The following is a 23,692-nucleotide window of genomic DNA, read 5'->3' as shown; positions in this document are numbered from 1 at the left end:
ATGGCAAGACATGCTTTTTTACAGACACTAAAGTGTATTTGTGTACACAGCCTAAAGCTCAGGATGCAACTGCTCGCATGCAATGCGACATGACACATTTTAGTGAAAGACACAACAGTGCGTGAAACTGTGTCTGCATAGTTTGAAGCATCTGCATTCGCATACTGGTGTAAAATAAATTTCTAGCCTTAGACTTAATCTATTCCAACTCTGTATGAGCTCCACGTTCTGTATCAAACACAAACCAAGCATGTGGTGTCGCTGTGAACAATATGAAGGCAAATAAAAAAACTGAAGACTTAACTATTGATATCAACAACGTTGAACAGTCCAACATTATGTACATTGTGAAACATAAGGAAATTACCACAGTCCATGACATAAAACCAAACTCTACAGATTGCTGCAAACAGAGCCATTTGGCTGTCATCTTGAATTGTTTACCTGCAAAAGCCTCCAGTCAGAGTGATAGTGACACCAGAACTGAAACAGCTGGCAGCCTCCTCGATAATGTAGCCCACTGCTTTGGCCTCAGCTACGGTTACTGGCTTTGAGATATCTTCATAGTACAGGAATCCTGGAGAAAGGATGAATGAATGAATTAATTAAGGAATTAATTTATTAATAACAAATGAATGAACAAAGTAATTAAAGAATAAAAGGATAAACAAGTTAATGAATGAATGAATGAATGCATGAATGAATGAATAATAATAGACTCCTTTTTAACTCTACAAATTAATCAGTGGCCCTCACAGCACAGTGGGTAGGTGGGACCTACGTCCCCTTCTCTTATAACCCTTGGACATTGCGAGTGATAGGAAACACACGCTGCGATTTGATATTCATTATTTCTCACTTACAGCTCACTAAATAACTGGACAAATTCTTTTCAAAGTGCATCTTTTAATTTGCTGCACTTTCATGTTTGTAAGTAGAACAGAAGATATTTGGTTATGAATTAAATTTGATGAGGTGTTATTGTTAGGCCCAGTCCCATTTCTTATTTTCACCCCTACCTCTTGTTTTTGAGTGTCACCTTGCCCCTTGGAACTGAGTTACAAAGGGTAGTGGTTAAAATCATCCCCTATGAAACGGGACAACCCTCCAATAAAAAAAGAACATTACTTCAACAGGTGACCCTGCCAGACTGCAATGACAGCAGAGGAGCGGTAAAGTTCAGCAACCTCGCTGCTGGTCTTTAGTTAAATTTAGGGAATTATATGCCTTCAAAGAAGGGGATGCCACCATTATTTATTATCAACCCCCCCCCAATTCTTCAGAGATATGAAGCTGAAGTCAGCTATTCATTTTGCTTCTTGTTTGAATTTTCTTGTTCCACCTTAAATGGTGCACCAGTTCTGACGCCTGAGGCGCCAAAATGTGACTGTTGCAACATTTAAGGGGGAACAGGAAAATTAGCTAGCTAGCTACCGAGACATCAGCAAACCACTTTTTATGCCTGTTGTGAAGAACATGATCTTAATACACTGAAATGACATCAAACTAAGAAAATATAATGGTTAGCATCATTTTTTAATAGAGACAATACTCACATCTGTGGGTTTCTTGGTCGCTTGCACCGCCATCTTGCTGGTTTTTATTTTTTTCTCATAACACTCTGTTTGGAGTGTGCCTCTGAAAAACCTCCGTTTGGAGGGCCATGTAACCCTAACACTTTGCCCTTCCCCTCCATCTCAACAAAAATCAGGACACCTTACCCCTAGGCATGAATGCTCAAAACAGAGGGGTAAGAGCTAAGTGGTAGGAGCAAGGTGAGAAATGGGATTGGGCCTAATGCATATAGTCTTGTTTTGTGGAAAGAAGAACCACTCCTTACATTTCTACCATGTTTGTCATTTCCTGACATCGAAACAAACAGAAAAAAAGTCATATATGGAAACCCAATACATAATTTAAATTGAATAAAACTATGTAATTATTTATACAAGTAATTATATAACTCTAGACTTCTAAGGTGATAAAATCAAAGTCTGTGCACAAGCGCTGCTGCCCACTGTACAGAGCTGTGTGTGCAGTGTTAAGTGAAACATTTGGAGTACATGAATAATGTCAGCATAACAAACTCAGACTGCACTGTGGAAGTGTTGTAGTGCACCCTGCCGCATACACTGTCTTCATTAATTACGTCAGTGAAGGCATATGGGGTATCACGTCAGTGGCAATGCACTGTTGAACCATTTATTTCTAATGCGTGATTAGCAAAATCTGGAATGGGTCACATGGGCATTTTGGGGGAAATTGGTGTGCTCACCAATTTCCTGACGAGTAGCACTCAAGAAGTGCTCGTAACAGGTTGGAAGCGAAAGCTTTCGCCCACAGACACTGTCGCTTCATTTCCTTAGGGACTGAGATAGCCTAAATAGAGCAGTTTAACTCCTACACATAGATTCTTAGTTCCAAGATCCAAAGCACTTTAATTATCCATTTCCCATTAGCAAATGCGGCAAATATTTCTAAAGCTTTCATATGGCAGCATCACCCGCTAAGGTTAGTCTTTTGTGGCTTATGGCAGAGATCAGTAATGATCATTACCCTCCGCTGGTGGTTAAATGCCTTTATTATTGTCTGAAAATGTCTCAGAGCTGTTAACTTCTATTAGAACCATGCACAGTTTATCTCAGCTATTATCTAAGTATCTATCACCTACTAATGCCTCCAGACTGGCCTCTAATGCAGTATGCCATTCTACATGCCAAAACAGTCCAATGTACATACTGTTCAGTAGCTTCACAAAGCAGAGACCAGTAGAGCAAGACACAGATATTTCAGTTAAGAATGTCAATAACATGCCTAAATAATTTTGTCTCAAAATGTGTTGTTTGTTTCATTAATTGAAATCTACACAAAGTTATATATAGTGTATGTCTCCGCTGTAAGTATCCAGACACTGCTTTTAATTACTATTTTCAGCTACTTTAAGGTACTCCCATTGCTGGCACAGGTGTTCAATTGCGCACACACCGAGCATGTATAATCTCCATAAAGAAGCGTTGCCAATAGAACAGGATGCTCTGAGGCAGCTGTACATGAGCCTAAAGTCGCCATGTCCAATGCCAAGTGTTGGCTAGAGTATAACGGCTGTGGAGCAGTGGAACTACATTCTCTTGAGTGATGGAGCACCATTGAATACCTTTGTTTCCTTTTATAAATTACAAATTGTTTTCTAAACTGTTTAATATTGAATTTTTAAACTGAAGATATATGGTTAGAAATAAAAACAACAGAACTATCAAATGTAATATAGCATGCATGTGTCTGCCTAATGTGCGAGCATGCGAGGGGGAGTCAGAAACTACGTGGGAGGTGGAATTTGGCAGAACAAAATAGGTGCCAGCAGTGTTCTTCTACAAAGTGAAGTTAGTTCGTGCTTGTAGTTCACAGTAAGTTGTACTGTCCTCCAAACCACATCGACAGATCTGCACAGGCTTATCCCATTAACATGCCAGGCTTACATACATTACATACAAAGGCTTATTATGCATTAACTACAGGGACTTCAATACAAACTAATGAAGCTTTTCTTAGGCCATAGAAGTGTGTAATAAAACCTTGGGCCCGCTGGCAGGCCCATGGCTTGGTAAGGGTTTAGTAGAGACCTGGGTGCAGTTTAAGGGGATTGAGAGAAGTTTTAAGGATGTATTTATGGAAAAAATTTGGGTGACTATTGAGTTCCTGTTCTTGTTAGCAATGTTAGCTCCAGTGCTAAGCTAAAGAAGCAAAATTTGGACACCTATCCTGAGCACTTCTTAAGCGCTACTCGATAGAAAACTCACAAGCATGCCAATTTCCCTCAAAATACCCACATGACTCAGATTTTGCTAAGCATGAATAAGCAGCACTATATATTTAGAAATAATAAGTTCCACGGTGCATTGGAACTGATGTGACTGCCCATATGCACTTTAAATATATCTATTTCCTGTTAGAAAATGCCACAAATATTTTTCAAGCCTTCATGGCAGCATCACTTACATAGGTTAGTCTTTTGTGGTTTGGCTGAGGTGCAGTAATGATCATTTCCCTCTGCTGTTGGTACCAAGCATAGTTTATCTCAGCTACTATCTATAGAAAATCACTGCCTACAGAATGGGACATTCTGGAGCAGCTGCCCATGAGCCTAAGTCACCATATCCAAAGCCAAGCTACATCTACAGGGGTATAAATCCCAGCATTAGGCTGCAGAGCGGTGGAAGTGTGATCTCTGCATGATAGAGCACCATCCAATACCTTTGGGATAAGTTGGAGTGGCATTTGTAATCCAGAACTAAACATCAGTACCTGACCTCACTAACACTCTTGTGCCTGAATGCAATCATCACAGCAATGTTCCAACATCTAGTAAAAACCTTCTGGAAATGTAGAGGCTGTTACTCCAGCCCCTATTTATAGCCTTGATTTCAGAAGAGACATTGAATGAGCAGCTGTTTACAAACTTTTGGACAAAAGATGTATGTTACCTTGAATGTCTCTCAGAATTCCTTGAGCAGGGTCCTCTAGCTGAAAAGTTATTGACATTCACCGTACCACACTGTATAAAGCCATGCTGGAATAACTTCCTTTCCCTGTACAAATTTCTCATCATATTTCATTAGACTAAATTTAATTTCCTGCAGAAACACCATGAGCACATATAGTCTTATAAAAATATGCTGGAAAAAATCCAAATCTATTCAACCAATGAGAACAACCAATGTGTTCAGCCATGCAGTGCACCTGAGGCATCGCATATATTTCTGGGAAAGTTCCTCAACTCAATCTGCATAATTGTTTAGGAGCGAGCTTGTTTATAGGCCAGCAGGTTGCAAATGAGTGCCTGTGTGCCTGTGTATATGTGTGTGTTGTGTGTTGTGCATGTGTGGAAGTCTACCAGCGCTGCCTATTAAAAATCAGTTGCACAGTGGCAGTAAAAACCTGAGCCTCATTAAACTTTCACCTCACAACAGATTTTCATAACAATCAGCAATTAACAACACAACCCTCCATTAGAAACCCAAACGAAGACACGGCGCTTCTTACGGCTCACCCGCTTTGGCGTGGGTCGGCTAATGCACCGTTTTAAAAGATGCAATAACACGATCGGATCGTAACTCATGAAAGGCATCATAACGGAAGCGAGGGTGGCCTTTTGCTCGCTGGCCTTTTTAGCCGCCTGATTGATGAGGCAGTGTGTTGGTGTGTATCTGTGAGAGAGCCGCAGAGCCTTGGCATTTCACTCAGCTCTCTCTAGCTCATCTTCTCAGTGCCATCTGAATGTGGGAGGTCCCATGTGGCGGCAGGCCTGTCACTGGAGCATGTTTATAGTCTACAGGGCATAGCGCTCACCTCACACAAAGAGGGAAGAGAAAGAGACACCAAAGCAGATGAGAGATCCAAAGTAAATTAAGCTACAAAGCATGGCTGGGCTATTTAACTGTCCAGTGACCAATACGGCCCCCCAGACACAACAGCCCGCAGACAGTCAATCAGACACAAGTGGCGGAGCCAGTATCAACACAATGACAGCCAAATGATGACTGCCACTTTGATAGGGACATTCATCATTTCTCTGTCATGCCTTCCAACTTTTGGGAGAGCAATCTGGTGTCATTTCAGAGTGGCCAAGGCAAAGAAGAAAAATACAAGCAGACTGTAACGCTTGCAAAGATTTAAGCGTCAATCATCCTTTGCTGTTAACAAACATAATCAAAGTTATGCAATTCAAAGTCCAAAGTCTTAGGCTTCTAGCAGTAGTAAGGCTTTTAACAATAGTCTTGGTTTTCATGGATTTAATTCTCACTTTCACTCACATAGGCTTCTAACAGGATTCCCTAGTTGTCATAGATCTGTTTCTCATTGAGACTCTGATAGGCAGCTAACAGTAGTCATTGGTTCTTATTATCCTTATGGGTCGCAGGGGGAGCTGGAGCCTATCCCAGCGGTCTGTTTCTTATAAGTTAATCTCAATACTTCTTTCATTGATCATCATTGGTTAATCTAAATATTTTAGGCTCTTTTTCTTTATTCATTATTCACCAATTTACAAAGTCATTTCTTTGCTCTTTATTCATATTGCTCTTGTGTTAGGAAAATTGAGTCTTCGTCCCTTTGTTTCTTCCTCTCGCTCTTAGAGAGTTTTTCTTTGCCACTAACACCTTTGGCTTGTTTATTTGAGGCCTGGACTCAGATTTCTTTAAAGCTGCTTTGTGATAGCACCCATTGCAAAAACGTACTACTCAAATAAATTTGAACTGAACTGAATTAAAAGGGTTACAATGAGAATTCATGGGAGTGTTCATGTTGATGCGTTGTTAGAGGATTGGTTCAGATGTAATTGATTAGTCAAGACATGTGTGATGTCCAAATTTTGCCTTATTTAGTTTTAAACTGGAGATTTAGGGCTAAGGTTGCCAACAAACACTAGAAGTCAACAGTCACCCAAATCTTTTCCAGAACTTCTCTCAACCGCACAAACTGCATCCCCGTCTTCCATATGGTAGCACAGACTTGTCGATGTGGTTTAGGATGCAGTATGACTTACTGTGAGCTATAAAAATTAACAAAACTTTACTGTGTAGCTGAACACCACAGTCTGTCAACAGGACAACAGACAAAAGGGGTGTTGTGCTGAGTACCGCCACCATTTTATGTACACAATGTCACACATAACTGTTTGAATCGAAAGGAACACGTGTTTAAAAATAAAAACAACAAAAAATTCAAATGACGCAACAAGATAGGTGGCTGTAACATTCATCCACAAAGTGAAGTTCAAAATGTCCTCTAAATAACATCGACAAGTCTGCAAGACCTTAATGAAGAGCTGGATGCAGTTTGAGCAGGTTGATAGAAGTCTTAGATGATAATAAGCAATGTGGTGACTCCAAAGCTGTAAGTCTTTTAGTTGACCTCTCTCAAACCTGCATTATAGATCATGTTTTCAGAATAGTCTTTTAACTTTGAGTAAATGGTTATTATCTATCAATTATGAAGCTCTCTAAATTTGTAGGTAGTTATTTGGCTTCTGAACAGGAATGCCTTTAGGTTGTGGCCCCACCTAAAAAAAAAACAAAAAAACTACAATCGTCACTGGAGCGCACTAGACTCAAGTGCCCTTTCTCTGACCACTGCTGTGGTGTCCTTGATATGGGCACTGAACCCCAAGCTGCTTGAGATTGTAGCAACATGGTTCAGTGAGTTGGGTCATCCTTTCCCCTGACCGCAGCATGGTGGCCCTGAGAAGGTGCATTAAGTGCTCAGTGGCCTCACTGTGGATTTATTTTTTCTTCCTTAACAAAATGACTGTGTACCATATGTTGCTGCTCAACTGCTGAATTGTGCTAATGATTCTTCTGTGCATTTCTAATGAGCATTTGTGTGTTTTAGAGAGACTATTTTGTATAACACTCTTATAAGAAAGCTTCCTTTTTTTCTTAATTCCTTTTTTCACAGTTTTTAGCTTTCTTCTAAAACAAAATCTCTATCTACTCAAAAATAGTTTTGTCAAGTGGTTCCACACAACTATGTTAAGTAGCTTCTTATATAGCTGAATGAATAATACATGCTCAGTGAATTCAAATAAATCAATCAAAGGGAATTGAGGAACTGTCTTGTTCATTTTTATGAATTGTCCGTAGTTTCTTTTAACTTAATATGGTTACGTTCAAATAATGAAATTAATGTTACATCTACATAGTTTAGTTAAGTTGTTATCTACTTCCTATTACCAGATGGGCCTATCACGAGCAAAGAAATGAGCTCGGCTGTAGGGAACATCATAACTCGCTCTTACAGCCAACAGTAAAGAGGAAGGGAAGTTAGCAAGGCAGAATGACAACACACAGAGTATAAGTAAAAAGAGGAGGAAAGACACGTCCAGTATGCAAACACATGGCAGCAGGAGCCAATAAGAAGGAAACTTATATATAAGGATGCATTGACTAAACTAGTAAATCTGACAAGTCACTGTTACATACACTGCCAAAAAATGGTCTCTTGTCAAGTAAAATGATCTTAAAGTTAGTCGATATTATCTAATATTTCCCATTTTGAGATGGTTGTACACTTATTATAAGATTATCTAGCTTATTTCTAGACATGTATTACTTGTTTTAAGTAATTTTGTTAAGTAAAATTATCTCACTATACTGGCAGATCATTTTGCTGGTTTCAAGCACATTTCTGAAAACAAGCAACATTATCTGCCAACATAGTGAGATAATTTACTTGATAAAATTACTTAAAGCAAGTAAAGAATGTCTAGAAATAAGTTAAATAATCTAAAATTAATCTTACAATAATCTCAACAGGAGAAATATTAAATTGTTTGCCTAGATTTGAGAGAGTTTTACTTGATGAGACACCGTTTTTGCAGTGTAGATGACTTGAACAAAAGAGAAATTCTTAAAATGGTTTACACCACTTGAAAATAGTATCCGCCCTTTACATTTGTGTTTGGATTATTGTAATGCATTGTTCACTGGCTTACTCAAAAAGAGTACAGACATACAGCAGCTTGTACAGAATGCAGCCACATGAGTTCTTACTCAAACATATGAGTCCAGTACTGGCTGCATTTCACTCACTGTGGAGCTACCTGCTCTATACATAATAAAATTTATGGTCCTTTTATTAGTTTTTAATGTACTAGCTCCTTCTCATATGCCAGAATCAGGGGCATCTCTAGGCCAGTTTTAGGGGGCTTTATTTTATTTAGCCCCTCCAAATAAATGTACATTATTAATTCAAATCGTCAACATTTTTTCTCATTCATTATATAGCTGTGCCATCATGAATTCACAATATTCTATCATAGTTGAGTGTAAACTGGTGGAGGCACTGCTACAGCTCTAATGCAGCGCTGCCTCAACTCAGCTACCAGAGATTTACTAACATAACAGAAGAGCAGACAGCAGTCCTCTGCTGTTTAGTGTTGGAGAAAAGTGTAACCCCGGCTCGGCACATCATATCAGACCTCGAAAGTTCATATGGGGGCGGGGCTCTCATTAATGTCAGCCAATATTAACATTAATGTTAGCGAGCTATTTTAGTGTAAGTGTGGTGGTGATTTCTCTGAAAACTAATAACAGTAGGTAACCACTGAAGGTGTGAGAGGATTTTGGCTAAAAGCTAACCGAAATAAACATCAGGCGTTATCCAAAACACATCACATACAGAATGAAACAGTAAGTTATACAGTGAAAATGCTTGCCTACAGTACAGATTTGTGACAAATTATGGTCAGTATAGCTGTCTATTGAGTTTTTACCACTTGCTTCTTAGCTAACATTAGCTAACTTTAGGTTTAATTCACGGGGGTAAAGTAAGAAGATAGGTCATTTATCATTATCATTAGCCAGCTGTTTTAATGTAAGTGAATTTTAAGAAACTTCACAGATATTGAGAGTGTGAACGAGTGAAAGACATAGAAATAACGTTGTGACAGCTCTTTATATTCTTTGTGTTCATATTTCTCTTCAGTGTTTGAAACAGTGACATCATTAGTAGCCGCGGACTGTCACTTACAGTATGATAATGTCAGTGAAAAGGTCACGCAGTGTTCCTCAACCTGCAGATCGATATACAGAATTTCTTTAAGAGAGGCGACAGCTCTGCTAAAGGGCAGACAGGTAAGAAGATTTTTGCCAGTTAAAATAAAAACCAGATCAGATTGATCTTTTGTTAAGCCTTAAATTCTTATAAGTGTGATTTTAATAAAACGTGATCTTAAGCAGGCAAGGTGAGGCCAAGAAATAAGCTAAAGGAGTCTGACAGGGCTGAAGGAGCAGGTCTGATCAGGTACTAATCTATAGCTTGTGTATTTGAATAACATGTTTTAGTACTGCTGCTTGATCTGTGCCTGTTGTGAGTGGATGGTGGAAGTATTTAATCCCTTAAAATTCCAGGCTTGTGACATGCAAAAGATTATATTTCAATAACTACATGGAATACAATGCAAGCTAACTGAGTTACTCTTAACTTAAAGAAGAGTGTAGTAAAACTTTGGGCCTACCGGTAGGCCCCGGCCGTTTAAGGTTTAGGACATATTAGGACACATATCTGTCCCCTATACAACAAACTATAAAGAGGCAGGTCTTGTTTCTTCTCAGTGACACCAAATAGTCATATTTTTGATGAATAATTCTTTGCCTATTGCTAATCTAAAGGTTCATGATAAACAAGTAAACAAAGACAATTTGGAACCCTAAAAGACCCCCCCCCCCAATAAAGTTTAAGCCCCCCCATCCATTGATCTCTAGTGACACTCCTGGTCAGAATGTCTAAATAAATATGCTCAACAATGATGTGTGATATCATCAAACACAGAATTACTTAAAACACAAAGGTTAAAACAACCAAGCTGTGGAACTGCCTCCCACAATTTGTATGACATGCATGTTCAGTTAGCAATTTTATGATGTCATTTGACTTTTTACAAGCAAATATTTGTTTAAATTTTCATTTTGTTTTGATTTTTAGATTTTAAAATCTTTTTTATTATGTGGTACAATTTCTTGTCATTCCATTTAAGCATGATCTTATCTTTTATATTTTTACAGTTACTTTTACATTTTTTTTCCTTCCTTTTATCAATGTTTTTCATTTCTCCATTTTCTACTTCTCTTATGCTGGCTTTTATTTGCCTTTGTCATTGCAAAGCTTTTTAATCTGCATTCTATGGCATGAAAGATGTTGTATACAAGCATTTGTTCTTCTTATTATTATTATTATTATTATTATTATTATTATTATTATTACTACATAGCATGAACAAATCATGATAAATTGACCAGTAGATGTGTAACTGTAGATGTGTAAGTGTAGTATGTCATATTAACAGATGTTTTCAAGAACATTTTTTTTCTTTCTCCTATAAAGTCACTATTTTGGAGTTGCTCTTACAGAATGACAGTCTGGTATGTGTTAAGCACTGATAGGAATGAGCTGAGTGTGGTACCTGCTTCCTGCATCCTGTTTAAGTGGATGCTAGAATCAGCACAGATTTGCTCCAGGCTACGCAGGCCTCTGCGGTACCACTTCTCTGCTGTTTTGGGTCCAACTCCAAACACACTGGTGAACAGCTGTTACACACACAAACACGTACACACACACACACACACACACCAAACAATTCATGGCAACACTGGAGCTTTATAAAGAAGTTCCTGCAGAACAAAATTTTAATGATGGTATTTCACACACGTGTACATGCAAAGATACTCAACATACATAAGCACACAGATGTATTTAAATAATGTTTGAATAATCACTACAACCTCTGACAGTTTACTAACTACACCATGATATTGATTTCTAACAGGAGAAAAAGCTGTGAAGATCTACATTGTCTTTATTATTGGAGAAACAATAAGAAGTGGAGGAGTCCAGTGTTTTTGTTTGAAGGGCAGCACTTCTATGATCATTTGTTTCTTTCTTTTCCCCTTCACAAAACATCAATACATCTGATCTTTCATTTCTCTATAAACAACAAATCACCTTCACATCTCAGCAACTGACCTTCAGTGTTTGATATCTCTCATCTGCTAGTATGCCTTCAACCCTGGAGGACGATCCACATTCAAAGATCTCCTGTAAGAGACACATACAGAAAACAAAAAGCTCTTCATTTCTCATTTATAAACAGGCAGTTCTATTTGTGTCTAATCACTATACACTGAGTTGTTAATTTATTTGGTACAACCAACTTGTATTTACACTCATTTATCATTTTATCAGGTACACTTATCATATAGGTGCACCTTACTAACAGTAGCTTGCACAACTTATCAGCCCCCTGTCCTCTCAATAAATGGAAAGGGACAACCAGATGTTATTTGGGTGGTTCACAATTCTCAGCAACACAATAACACTCACATGGTAGTGGCATGTACATGTTGCGCTAGAAACTCATAAAAAAAAACAATCAAGTTTTGAGGCCTTAGTAAGTAAGTAAGTGATAAAAGTTTATTTATATAGCAGTTTTCACACACGAAAGTCACATGTGCTTTACGGAGACATTACACAACATAAAAGAATACAGATACAAAGTAAATAGGAAATGCAGACCTGGTCCACACTAATTACCTAAACGCCTGTTTAAAAGAATACGTCCTTAGCTGCTTTTTAAAAGATTCCACAGAATCAGCAGACCTTAAAGGAGTGGGCAGAGCTTTCCACAGTTTAGGTCCGGGCTCGGCAACACGCAGCTCTGGAGCTGCATGCAGCTCTTTTACTGCCCTGTTGTGGCTCCACAGCAGAATTAGATTTTTAGAAAAAATAAAATAATCCTCTTTTGCAGTAAAATACAGCTCTGCTGATCGCTCTAACAGAGTTTTAACAATAAATAGTCTTAAACCCTGGAGTTAATGTAGCCTGGATCTGCTATTTCACCACCCTTTAACCCTGAAGACTGGCATGCAGTGCAGATTTAAGGTGGATAATTGATAATTTGGAGACGAATGGACTTTTTTGCATTTATAATCACTCCAGCTGGTTTTCCAATACGTTTAATCTGCAATGAGAAACTGTCAAACACCAAAAAGTCACAAAGCTGAAGTCAGCTTCTTGTTCGAGTTACATTCTGGCGCCTCAGGCACCATATAAGGTGAAACGGGACACTTCAAACAAGAAGCTGGCGAATGAGAAGCTGACTTCAGCCTCGTAAAAAGTCTAACATCGAGAGACATTTTACAAGGAACTATTCCACTTTTGCAGAGAAGTTTCTTGCTGGGGATGCGAGAAAAGCAGCTATAGCTGAGCTAAAGCATAAAGCAAAGTAAGTCTGCATTTTTTGTTTATATTATATTTTTAGCCTGTGCCATCAGCACTTACTGAGACATATTTACAGCTATGATGGTAAAATGGACAAAAAATGCTGTGGCTCTCAAAGTGGTTTGATTTTTGTTAAAAGGACAAAATGACTCTTCCTAACATTTGGGTTGCCGACCCCTGGTTTAGGTGCTATGACCTCAAATGTTCAATCACCACGGGTCTTTAAGCAGGTGCGTGGAAGAGACAGTAAATGTAACTTATTTGACCTAAGAGAACAAGCTGACAAATGAGGGTGAAGTAGATCAGCCACATATGCAAGAGCTTGCATGTGAAGTGCTCTGTAGGTAAGAGTAAGAATTTTAAACTGGATCCTACATGCAACAGGAAGCCAGTGAAGGGATATCAACAAAGGGCTTATATGAGACCTTCTGTTAGACCCAGTAAGCAGCCTTGCGGCAGCATTCTGAATTGCCTGCAGACGATCAAGTGAAGACATACTAAGTAAGGAAAAAGAACATTACAGTAGTCAATGTAAGGATGAAATAAAGGTGTGTACAAGCATTTCCAGCTCTGCATTTGAAACTACAGATCTCAGTTTACAGTTACTGTAAAAAAAAAAAAAGATCTTTACAAGAATTATATTATGATCTATTTAAACCCAAGGCATTAATCAAGATAGTAATAAGCTAAATATATACAAAATCATAATTTATAGGGTACTTTCTGTTGGGAGATGTCTGTCCCAAACCCTAACCCCTAAAATTCAACTTGTGAAAATACTACTTACATTGCATTTGTTAGTGTGTTTGTTTTGATCTTTTTTTCTTCTGAACTCTAAAAACAGTGTGTAACAGTAAGAATTGTCTTTATCAAACACATATTTTCTGCAATTAATTTAATTTTTTGGTGTGTTTTAGTAAAAATAATTTTATGATTTTATGTGTGTACAACTGTTTAAAGCTGTATTTTCTAGTCATGTACTGGCTAACGTTTTCAGTTATGCTCAAAATTAGCTAAAATTGTCACTATTGAAACATTCACTACCAAAACACTCAAAGCAAATGGTTTGACCTGTGTACTGCGCAGTGTGTTTGTTGTTCTTTGTTAGAATTCAGCTCTCTGACTCTCGCCTGCATGCAACACTTTTCAGTTCAGGCACTGCATTCTGATTACCACTGACGGCTCCAGGCCTCCAAAACCGACAGACCAAATTCACACACACACTCACAAGCTCACACAGTAACATACGCAAACACACACAACTCACACTTTCCTTTCCTCACGCATCACACACTGAGGCTCCTTGACTGTCACTGACGTCTTTCCACATGACATCTGTTTGTTTAGCTCGTTTGTTTTTTACAGTTTAACTTATTTTAACATTTAATTTCAGTTTTCCTTGTATTCTTCCATGATAAACAGAGTGAATGGTGTCAAGCATTTTGCTATTTTTTGTTAATTGACAAAAATGATGAGACAAACTGAAGCAAATCAATTCAACTAGGAGGTAATGAATGCAGCATTTATTGAGAGATGTTTTATTGAGTGTCTATGTGCTTAAATTGACAGTTTGGCAAAAAATTTAAAATACAGCACAGGAGCTACAAAGCTAATGTAGTTAACACGTTATGCAATCTTATATTCCACCAATGAACACTGTAAACTGCATTACTCACACACACACACCTCAGACCATACAGGTTCTTAACAGTTGTTAAGAAATCTCAGATAGACTTGATGACAAATTTGGCACTCTTTTACTACAAAAGATAAAGAAAAGTTGTCAAAGTGTCAAAGCAAATATCTACTTCTGTGCATAAAGCCATCACAGGTAAGATAGAAATGGCCCATTTGTCCTTGCCCATGGCAAGATGCTTCAACCTAGGTTGCTTAATGGTTTAGGTTTTCAAGTTTAGGTGTTGTTCTTCCTTGACATCTGTCTGATTTGAACTCAGATTTCTGCTTTATAGTATAAATAGTTTATATATAGGGTGTTGCAGTGTTTTTATATATGTGAATCCAGCATTCCGCTTGATGTGTACACAATATTTCTATTGTTTTGTATCACTGTAAGGCGGAATTGTTGAAATAGGTTTAATTCCAACTGCACTGCAGGCAGCAATGAGCTATAGCTTGATGTCACGACATTGCGTTTGGAAAATGTAACCTATCCCTAAGGAAAAAAAAATTAGTTGGCCAACTTCCTTTTTCACAGGCCTATCCAAATATTTAATTCTGCTTATGCCACTGTGTTACATGTAGTAGGTATATCTGAATGGGCAGTCATATGTAAAGGTATCCACAGTTGCGATGATGACCTCAAAACGGCCATGATGACCTCAAAACGGGCTGTTTTTGCAGTTCAAAAGTAAATGTTTAAACTCTTAACAAAGTCTAAATCAAGGTATCTTAACTGAGAGAGAGAAACAATAGACGTTTGAGCGTAAGAGATCTTGGGGAAAGACTATCAGTCAAGTCATTTTCAGATTGAGGAGTTATACTGCACCTCTATGACGGTCTTGCTCTCCTCTCCCAGACAGGGCAGGCCCTCTGCATCCTGCAGGCAGCTCAGTGCAGTGGTCAAGCTCTTCAGCACAGATGCTGCCCTCCGGAAGCCCAAACACGGACCTTTACTGTCATTGAACTCATAGTTCTCCGCCAGCACCTCCAGTGCATCCTGAAGAAATATACACAGGTGAGAAGGAGGTGGAAGGGAATGAAAGAAAGTGCAGGAAGAGAGTTAAGAAAAAATAAAACCAGAGAACTATAATAAATAATGACACCCAGGGAAAGTAAGTGTGTAGAAAGATCAATCACAAGTGGTAAAAATGTAAAAGGCTCATATCCTGAACTTTTATTCTTTTTCATTTTTTCCACCTTAGGTCCACAAATAACATTTACGTGCTTTTATGTACCAAAAGCAGGTGTAATTTATTTTTTCATGACCATTTTCCAACTTTTCTTTATCCCCTAAAATTAAACAGACTGTTTTTGTTACTCATATATGTAAATGAGCTCTGTTCTAATTGGTTGCTCTGTATTGTGCCCCATTCAAGAAGCAGTCCTGGCTGAAAAACTCCTTAAAACTTCAGAGTGAATGGGCAGAGCTAAACTGCTGTACACCGAATAGGTGCATATATGTAAAGATGTTGGTTTCCATGAATCAGCTGTTTTCCATATACGGGTCTAAGGAGTGAATGCTGTTGTAGCGTTGCCACAAAAGAAGACAACATTGTTTATTTTCAACAGACACGTCATCAAAGCCAGCCCAGCCCAGCGTTCTTCCAGCACAAAACACAGGGAGGACACAACGTACAAGGTGGGTAGACACTTCCAACACACTAAGCCCAGCTTCCTCTGACACATTTCCAATAAACAGTAACTACTTCACTAATAATGACAACAACAATAACTGTCCTTTTTAACCAGGAGTGTGGCGCACCCTGAGAGCTACTTTGCATGCACCCCCCAAGCTTCCCATGGCAGCGCAGCCCATGACAGATGCCACAGTATGTTTTAAAACCTTTACCAAGTTTATGTACTCTCTTATCTCAAGAAAGCAAGGAAAGCTCTGTTTTCCATGATATGGTCCCTTAATAGACACATGCAGATGACAAAAAAGTGTGGATTTCATTGCAGTCAGATCAAAACTTTGTCCTTTTACATTGTAGTATATTAAAGCTTACAGTTACCATATGTGGTTTGTTCTGATAGAAACAATACAGCAGGCAGAGAGAATGAGAGAGAGAGAGAGAGAGAGAGAGGGAGAGGGAGAGGGAGAGAGAGACAGAATTAATGTGTCAGATACGTGCCCATACTCCATAAGCACTGACCTGACCAGACAGGGATCAAAGAACAGGCTGGAACACATTCTTTTCTTCTTCCTCTCACTCTCTCTCCCTCCATCCTCCCGTTTCTCTCTCTCTCTCTCTCTCTCTCTCTCTCTCTCTCTCTCTCTCTCACTCTCCCTCCCTCTCCCCCTCTCTACCTATCTTACTCTCTCTCGGTCTGTTGTGCCAGGGCGTCTTCTGGATGACCGCACAGCAACATGCGGCTTTGTGAGTGCCGGAAAGGGACCTGTCATTTTCCACTTGTTCACAACATCTTCTCCCAGGGGATAACACACACACACACACAAACACACACACAAACACACCTAGAAACACCTTTCTTCTTCAAAACACGTGGGTGTTCATTTGGTTGTTTTTTGAGAATGTTGATAGAAAGTACATTTGTATGAGTGTGTGACTTTGTGCTAATCTTTAGAATTGTGTGTGTGTGTGTGTGTGTGTGTGTCAAGCCAAAATGAATGGTTTACTACAATGCAAATCATAGTTTGTAAATGCTTGATTGTTTTTAGACAGAGAAATGCACTAGCACAAAAAAATTCATTCATTGGACTTCCTAATAGTTCCTAATAGTATCTTGTGTTTGTTCATGGCATCAATGTGAGTGGACCATTTTACTCGGCCAACAAGCTGATCAGCCGACCAATCTGCATTCAGGAGCAGTAATGTTAGCTTCCTATGGCCCAAAACCTAAAAGTGGAATGGAAAAATACAGGTACAATTTTCTTTCGATTTTCTAAATGAAATATATCCCTCTACTTTCCAAAATTAAAACAAGGTCTTGCACAAATGTCTATAAATAAGTTTCCTTTTTTGTTTTTAGCTACATTCACCCCTATTCACTGAGGACTCGCTCATAGGTGCCCTCTAGCGTTTTTCAGTGATATATTCATGTGTTTTCTTGTTGCATGTGCACAGCACATAGATATACATACCTAGATGCCATGTTGGGTCCACCCAGGCACGTCAACGGCGCCACCATTTTGCGGCGGTCAACATCACTGCTGGACTGCGTTCAGTACCATTACAGAGCAGCAGTTTAAGAAAGATACTGTCCAAAATTATACTATTTTAAGAATATTGCGCTCAGAAAGTGGGATAGGATTATATAACGGAGGGAACGCAGCGATCCACGCTCATGTTTGTGTGATGTGTGTTGTTTATGTGATGTTTATGGCTGTGTGGTTGGTGAGGCACAGAGAATCTGTTGATGTGATTGTTTTTCCTCTGGTTTTATATTAAGCTTATGTCATTTAATACTCTATTCAGGGAAGCTTAACTTCATATAGTAGTTATTTATTTACAATGATGGTTAATGCTTCGTAGCTAAGTAAGTTATAGCATTCCTTAAACCGTGTAGATGTTCATAATAGATTAACGTTAGCACCTTCTTACATGAAGCTGAAGTTAGCTTCTTATTCGCCAGCTTCTTGCTCGAATTTTCCTGTTACACCTTAAAAACAAGTAGCTGGCTGATGCACCAGCTAGGCTGAGGAACCCAGTCCAATAAGCATAACATTTAGTAGGCAGCTAGCTCCTGTGTTAACTAGCTAATTTGTTGTGTTAGTGTCCACTTGTAGCATCATTTTATTTGTAACAATTGACTACAAGCTAAACCATTAGCACCACCATCAGGGCGAGGCTTTGGGAAGAAACCTGAATTAATGGTCTGCATTTGTTTGCCTGTTGAGTTTGAAAACAGCTAGCTTTAGCTAACTTCTATTACCAATGAATGTGTTTACATGCACTCAATAATCTGATCATAATCAGATTTCTGCAGTTATATGATTATTCAAATATAAACAGAATACTCCTATTTCCCGATCAGAGGTAAGGTCTAGAAATCTGATTAAGAAATTGGATAAAGAGAGCTGGATTTTAGCTCAGTAATCACATTTCTCAGTGCATGTAAACTCTTACTCTGATTTCTTTCAACAAAAAACACTTTTGGAATGATGCCAAAATCTACTACATGCTTGACGAAATAAAGGATTTTAATAGTCTTCATCTCCTAGATAATATATGTTTATATTTTCAGGTAAAGTTGCACAATGATTAAAAAAAAAAAGCTGCGGCATGAAGTTTGCGTTTTACATTACGTTTACGTCACATCATCTTCTGTGAGTTTACTGGCCAGTTGTAAAGCAGACATCTGATTACTGCTTGACTCGTGAAGACCTGGAGTTTCACATTATCTGATTACCCAAGTGCATGTACACACGTTAATTGGATTACTGACAAAATCTGATTTTCCACAGTTACCGGATTATTAAGTGCATGTAAACACACTCAGTGAGTACACCTTTTAGCATAATCTCCTAGTCTGGTCTGAGTTTTGTTATTTTTACTCTGCTTTCTCTTTTATATCTTTATTGTTTTTGGCCATCCCAGAACCCCCTTTTTGTATACATTTTGTGAATCCTGTGTTGAATTTGTGAATCAAATTTTGCACATTTTTTGGATCGCAACACACTATTTTTGTTTTTCTATTACATGCCATGTTGTGCTCTTATGGCTTCATTCTGCTAACAGTTACATAGACCAGTGGTTCACAATCCTGGTCCTGGAGAACCAATTCCCTGCACAGGTTAGTATTTTCAATACTCTAATACACCCAGTTCAACTCATGGAGGCCTTCCTTGGCTGGTGAACTGAAACAGGTGTGTTGGGAGCAGGGAAACACTAAAATGTCTGGTGCAGAGAGGCTCCAAGTCCAGACTGAGAACCACTGACATATACTGCACAGTTATGTCAGTAAATTGATATGCAGCCATACTGGAGAAACCTATTTGGACATAAATCCTTGACACTTTCACATTCTCAAATAATCACTCATACCACAGGTAATATTGACACAGAATCTTAGGGACACAAGTTCACGCCTGGCCAGACACATTAAACCACTCACAAACTTCACTCTGGACATAGATCTAAGAGCAGAGACACTTATAGGTGATGGGGAGGTTGGTTGGTAGCAGCATTCACTGCTCACACTTCACTGAAACAGTAGTCATATTAGATGCGCAGTGAAATGGCAACAAGTTTAGGATTATTTGGAAGCAAGCTTTCTTTGGGCTGATGTGTGGAAAATGCTGACAGCAACTGAGAGAAAAGCTGTGAATGGAAATGGCATAAATAACATATTTGTAATGGCGTGACAAGACTGGCAGGAAAGCTCAGCGGTGGTCTGCTAATACTCAATGCTCCTCCTGCATTTTCATCTTAAACTCCCATTTCACAAGTGAAGATTTTCATATAATGTTATAGGATAGATCAGGGATGTCAGACTCCAGTCCTAGAGGGCCAAACACTTTTAGAGCTGCCAAAAGATGTTAAGACATTTCTGACACCCCAGTCAGACAGCATGCTAACTCTGTATGCTGTGGAGTGGTGCAAGGCCCGATTTTGCGAGATTGAGCTGATTTCAGTGTGTTCAGTTGATTAATGATGACTGATGGGAATGTTTACTAGTTAGACATAAAATACAAACCAGGGCAAAGCTGACACTGCAAACATGACAAGACTGCAAAAAAACAGAGTTTAGAGTATCTTTGTCTGAGGGGACGGCTGGCCAGTCGCTCTATCGCAGTGTCAAGCTAGATGAATGGTTGAAAGTGGCAGCATGGGCTGCTTAGTCTAGCTCAAAATCAGCAACCAATGACTGCATGTGTTAAGTGTATGTCTGCATAATAATATGCAGATGTAATCTTGGAGTAAGTAGGCAGTGCATGAAATATGCAGGAATTAATAAACTGCTACACTGATGTGCAGATTGTGGGACTAAGCATGTCAGAAAGTGATGATGAACTGCTGATGAGAAGCAGTTTATATATAAAGCTGAGGACACTGTGGCAGATAAAATATTTACTGCCTTTCACATATCCATATTCAAATGGATAATATATTTAAAGGAATAGTTCAGCCAAACAAAAAATCCAATTTTCACAATTTTTTACTTAGTCCAAATGTATTTGACTATCCAAAACAGGTTTGTTGTCCAAAGTCAAATAAACAAAGGTAAACAGTATAGCTAAAAACAGTAGCAGTCATCTTATAGCCTGAATTTTGTTCATATATTTGTTTCAATTTCATAACTAACATGTATGTCATGTGGTCTCATAAACCACATTATCAAGTTTATTGCCTAGCAACTCAACATGGTTTGATAAAACCTTCATTCTTCTCTTTAAAGAGAAATTACAGCAATTTTTCAAAACCTCTGCATAATTAAATGGTTGAAATGTAAACAAAGTCATTTGGAGTGGTTTGATATGAAATGCTCTGTTCAGGAGAAATAGAATTCCTCTAAAGCTAAGCTCCTTCACAGAAAGTTATTATGATGGTTATGAATATGCTAAATGATGGTTATGAATACGCTGCATGATATCTGATTTACAATAGTTTTGCGATAACTTTTGGCTCAAAATATACTTTTTTCACAGTGGCAACGTGCATGCGGAACGTTGTAAGGCAATATAGTACCCAAAGAAAACTTCTTTTCTTCGATTTGTCGCTGTTTTACCATTGTCAACATTGCATGTAAAAACTCAGGTTTGCTCGTCATTTGGTTCACTGGTCATTTTGGATAGCCTTCCATTTGAAAGCCTTCATTAGCTGATAAACTGAATCAGGTGTGTTGGGAGCAGGGAAACACTGATTTCACCGTAATTTCAGTAAATTAGGAATAAAATTCAGTACATCACTGACATATACTATACAGCTATGTCAGTAAATGAATACACAGCCCTACAGGAGAAACACAGATTTTGTTAAATTATCACTTCATTGAATTTGGTCTTTGGTATTATAGCATTAATGTGCTGCTTCCTGCCTGAAGTGCTTTACACTCTGTTAAGCTCTCAGGATCATCAAGGATGAGAGCCACCTGCTGTCCATTTCTAGTGTTCTTGACAATTTGCACGCATCACTTGATATTAATCTTAAAAAGGCACAATAATAGAAAACTAAACTGTAATTAATTTCTCTGAAAAAGCTGTCACTGATATTCACCTCTGCTGAATTAGTCTCAAACACACCATAAATGCAAATGGTACATACATATATGTACAGTACTGTGCAAAAGTCAGAGACCACCCCTCATTTATTTAATTTCCAGCCAGCAGCAGGAAAAAAATCTAAAAACAGATATTTAACAGAAAATTACTCAAAAGACTCAACGAGTAAATATATTTTTTCAGTATATTGTGTGTCTACCCTTTGATCTTCTTTTAAGGGATCCCTTCTTTTTAGGACTCACTTTCAGTTTGCAAATAAATATGCAGGTATTCCACACCGCTAAATTCAGTCTTAGAAGTTGGTTGCACTTTCCTCTTCTCATGATTCAAGTAATCCCAAACACATTCAGTGATGTTAAGGTCTGGACTCTGGGGTGGTCATTGTTCCGAGAACTCCAGCAGCGTCTTTGTTTGGTTTGCAAATTTTCTTATTTTTGTGTTTCTTTTTCTCAATAACAGCTTCTTCACAGCTACACCTCTTTTCAGGCTCACAGCTCTGAGTTGTTTTCTAACAGATCTGAAACAAGAGTGCAGCTTGATTTTCTCCTCTCTCTCAAAAATGAAAGTCCTGTTATCTTATGGTGACCGTTTTGGTGGTCTACCAGGTGTTGCACAGTTGTTTGAAGTTTCGTTTTCTCTATGTCTTTTGATAATTTTTTGAACTCCAGCTTTGGAAACTCTTGTTTTCCTTTTAATTTCCCCTCCTAAGTGGATTTTCTTATATCTAACCTCCCCAGAAATATTTCCTGAAAAATGTGTAATTTGTACATACCTAATTATAAAAAGTTGGAACAGTAGGGAAAATATAAATTAAAACACAAACAGCAATGATTTGCAAACTCTTTTTGACCTGTATTTGGTTGGAAACAGTACAAAACACAAGATATTTAATGTTCCAACTAATTATTTATTGTTTTTATTATTTTTTTTTATTATTTATTTTGCATAAGACAGGAGCATGTTTACCACTATGTTACATCACCTTTCCTTTTAACAGCGTTCAGTAATAGTTAAGAACTGAAGACACTGAAATTGTAGTTGCAAAAGTGAATTTTTCCCAGTCTTGATATATGACTTCAGTTGCTCAACAGCTTGGGGTCTCTGTTGCTGTATATGCGCTTCATAATGCAGCACAAGTCTAGCACCTGCACTGTCTTATTACAAAGCCACATTGTAGTAACACATGCATAATGTGGCTTGGCATTGTCTTACTGAAATAAGCAGAGGCGTCCCTGTAAAAGACACATCACAGATGGCAGCATACGTTGCTTCAAAATGCGAATGTACACTCAGCATTAATGGTGCCTTCACAGATGTGCCAGTTACTTGGTCTCTGACAAACATACACACCCACACGCACACAGCTCCTACACAGCAGTGGTTAATGATTGTTAGTCTGGTTAAGGTAAGGCTGAGAGGGTGAAGGCCTTACTGTACATGCACTCCTGTGTTAAACATGCCTGCACACAAATATCATATGTTCCCTTTGGGTTTTTAAAGTACATATACAGTCACCCTTTATCATTTATCTCTGTTACTCTAACACACACACACAGGGCTCCCTCACAGCATGGTTAATGAGCATATGAAGCTGGTAAAGGTGAGGCTGAGAGGATGAAGGCCTCATTGTACATGTATTCCTGATAGGGGCATAAAAATGCATCTAAAGATGGCAATTCAGTAACACTGAAATTAAAGTTCTCAAATGTTAAAAGCTTGGTGTTTATATTTCATCACCTCCGGTTACACTTGTGTAAGTATTCAGTGAATTTTAATGTAATTCTTAATTGTACTAAAATAAATGAACAGAATCTAATCATATGCTACAGAATCGCAATCAAAATGAATCATTTTAAGTTGAGAGACTGACACCTCTACTGCATACACTTGTACAAACACTTGTACAAATCATATGTTTCATGAATCAAGAACATGTACAGTCACCTTTTACCACAGTTATTTTAACACACACACAGACACACACTCAGAGGGCTCCCCTCACAACAGTGGTTAATGAGTTTGTAAGGCTGGTAATGGTGAGGTTGAGAGGTTGAAGGC

General features: G+C 38.4%; 1 protein-coding gene across 1 annotated transcript in view; it reads right to left on the bottom strand.

Moving 5' to 3' along the window:
• The window catches only part of dntt (deoxynucleotidyltransferase, terminal), a 170,568-nt gene that overhangs the window by 111,642 nt on the left and 35,234 nt on the right, over positions 1-23,692 (bottom strand). The window contains exons 4-7 of the mRNA XM_036574578.1: positions 15,278-15,448; positions 11,518-11,589; positions 10,958-11,081; positions 445-577 (exon numbers count right to left, since the gene is read on the bottom strand). Of these exons, the coding sequence (XP_036430471.1) occupies positions 445-577; positions 10,958-11,081; positions 11,518-11,589; positions 15,278-15,448 (500 nt within the window). The remainder of the gene's footprint in view (positions 1-444; positions 578-10,957; positions 11,082-11,517; positions 11,590-15,277; positions 15,449-23,692) is intronic.

Source organism: Colossoma macropomum, unplaced genomic scaffold, assembly GCF_904425465.1.
Source record: "Colossoma macropomum unplaced genomic scaffold, Colossoma_macropomum, whole genome shotgun sequence".
In the NCBI taxonomy this organism is placed as follows: domain Eukaryota; kingdom Metazoa; phylum Chordata; class Actinopteri; order Characiformes; family Serrasalmidae; genus Colossoma; species Colossoma macropomum.
Note: the sequence above shows the minus strand (reverse complement) of the source record. Positions and strands in the feature narration are given on the sequence as shown.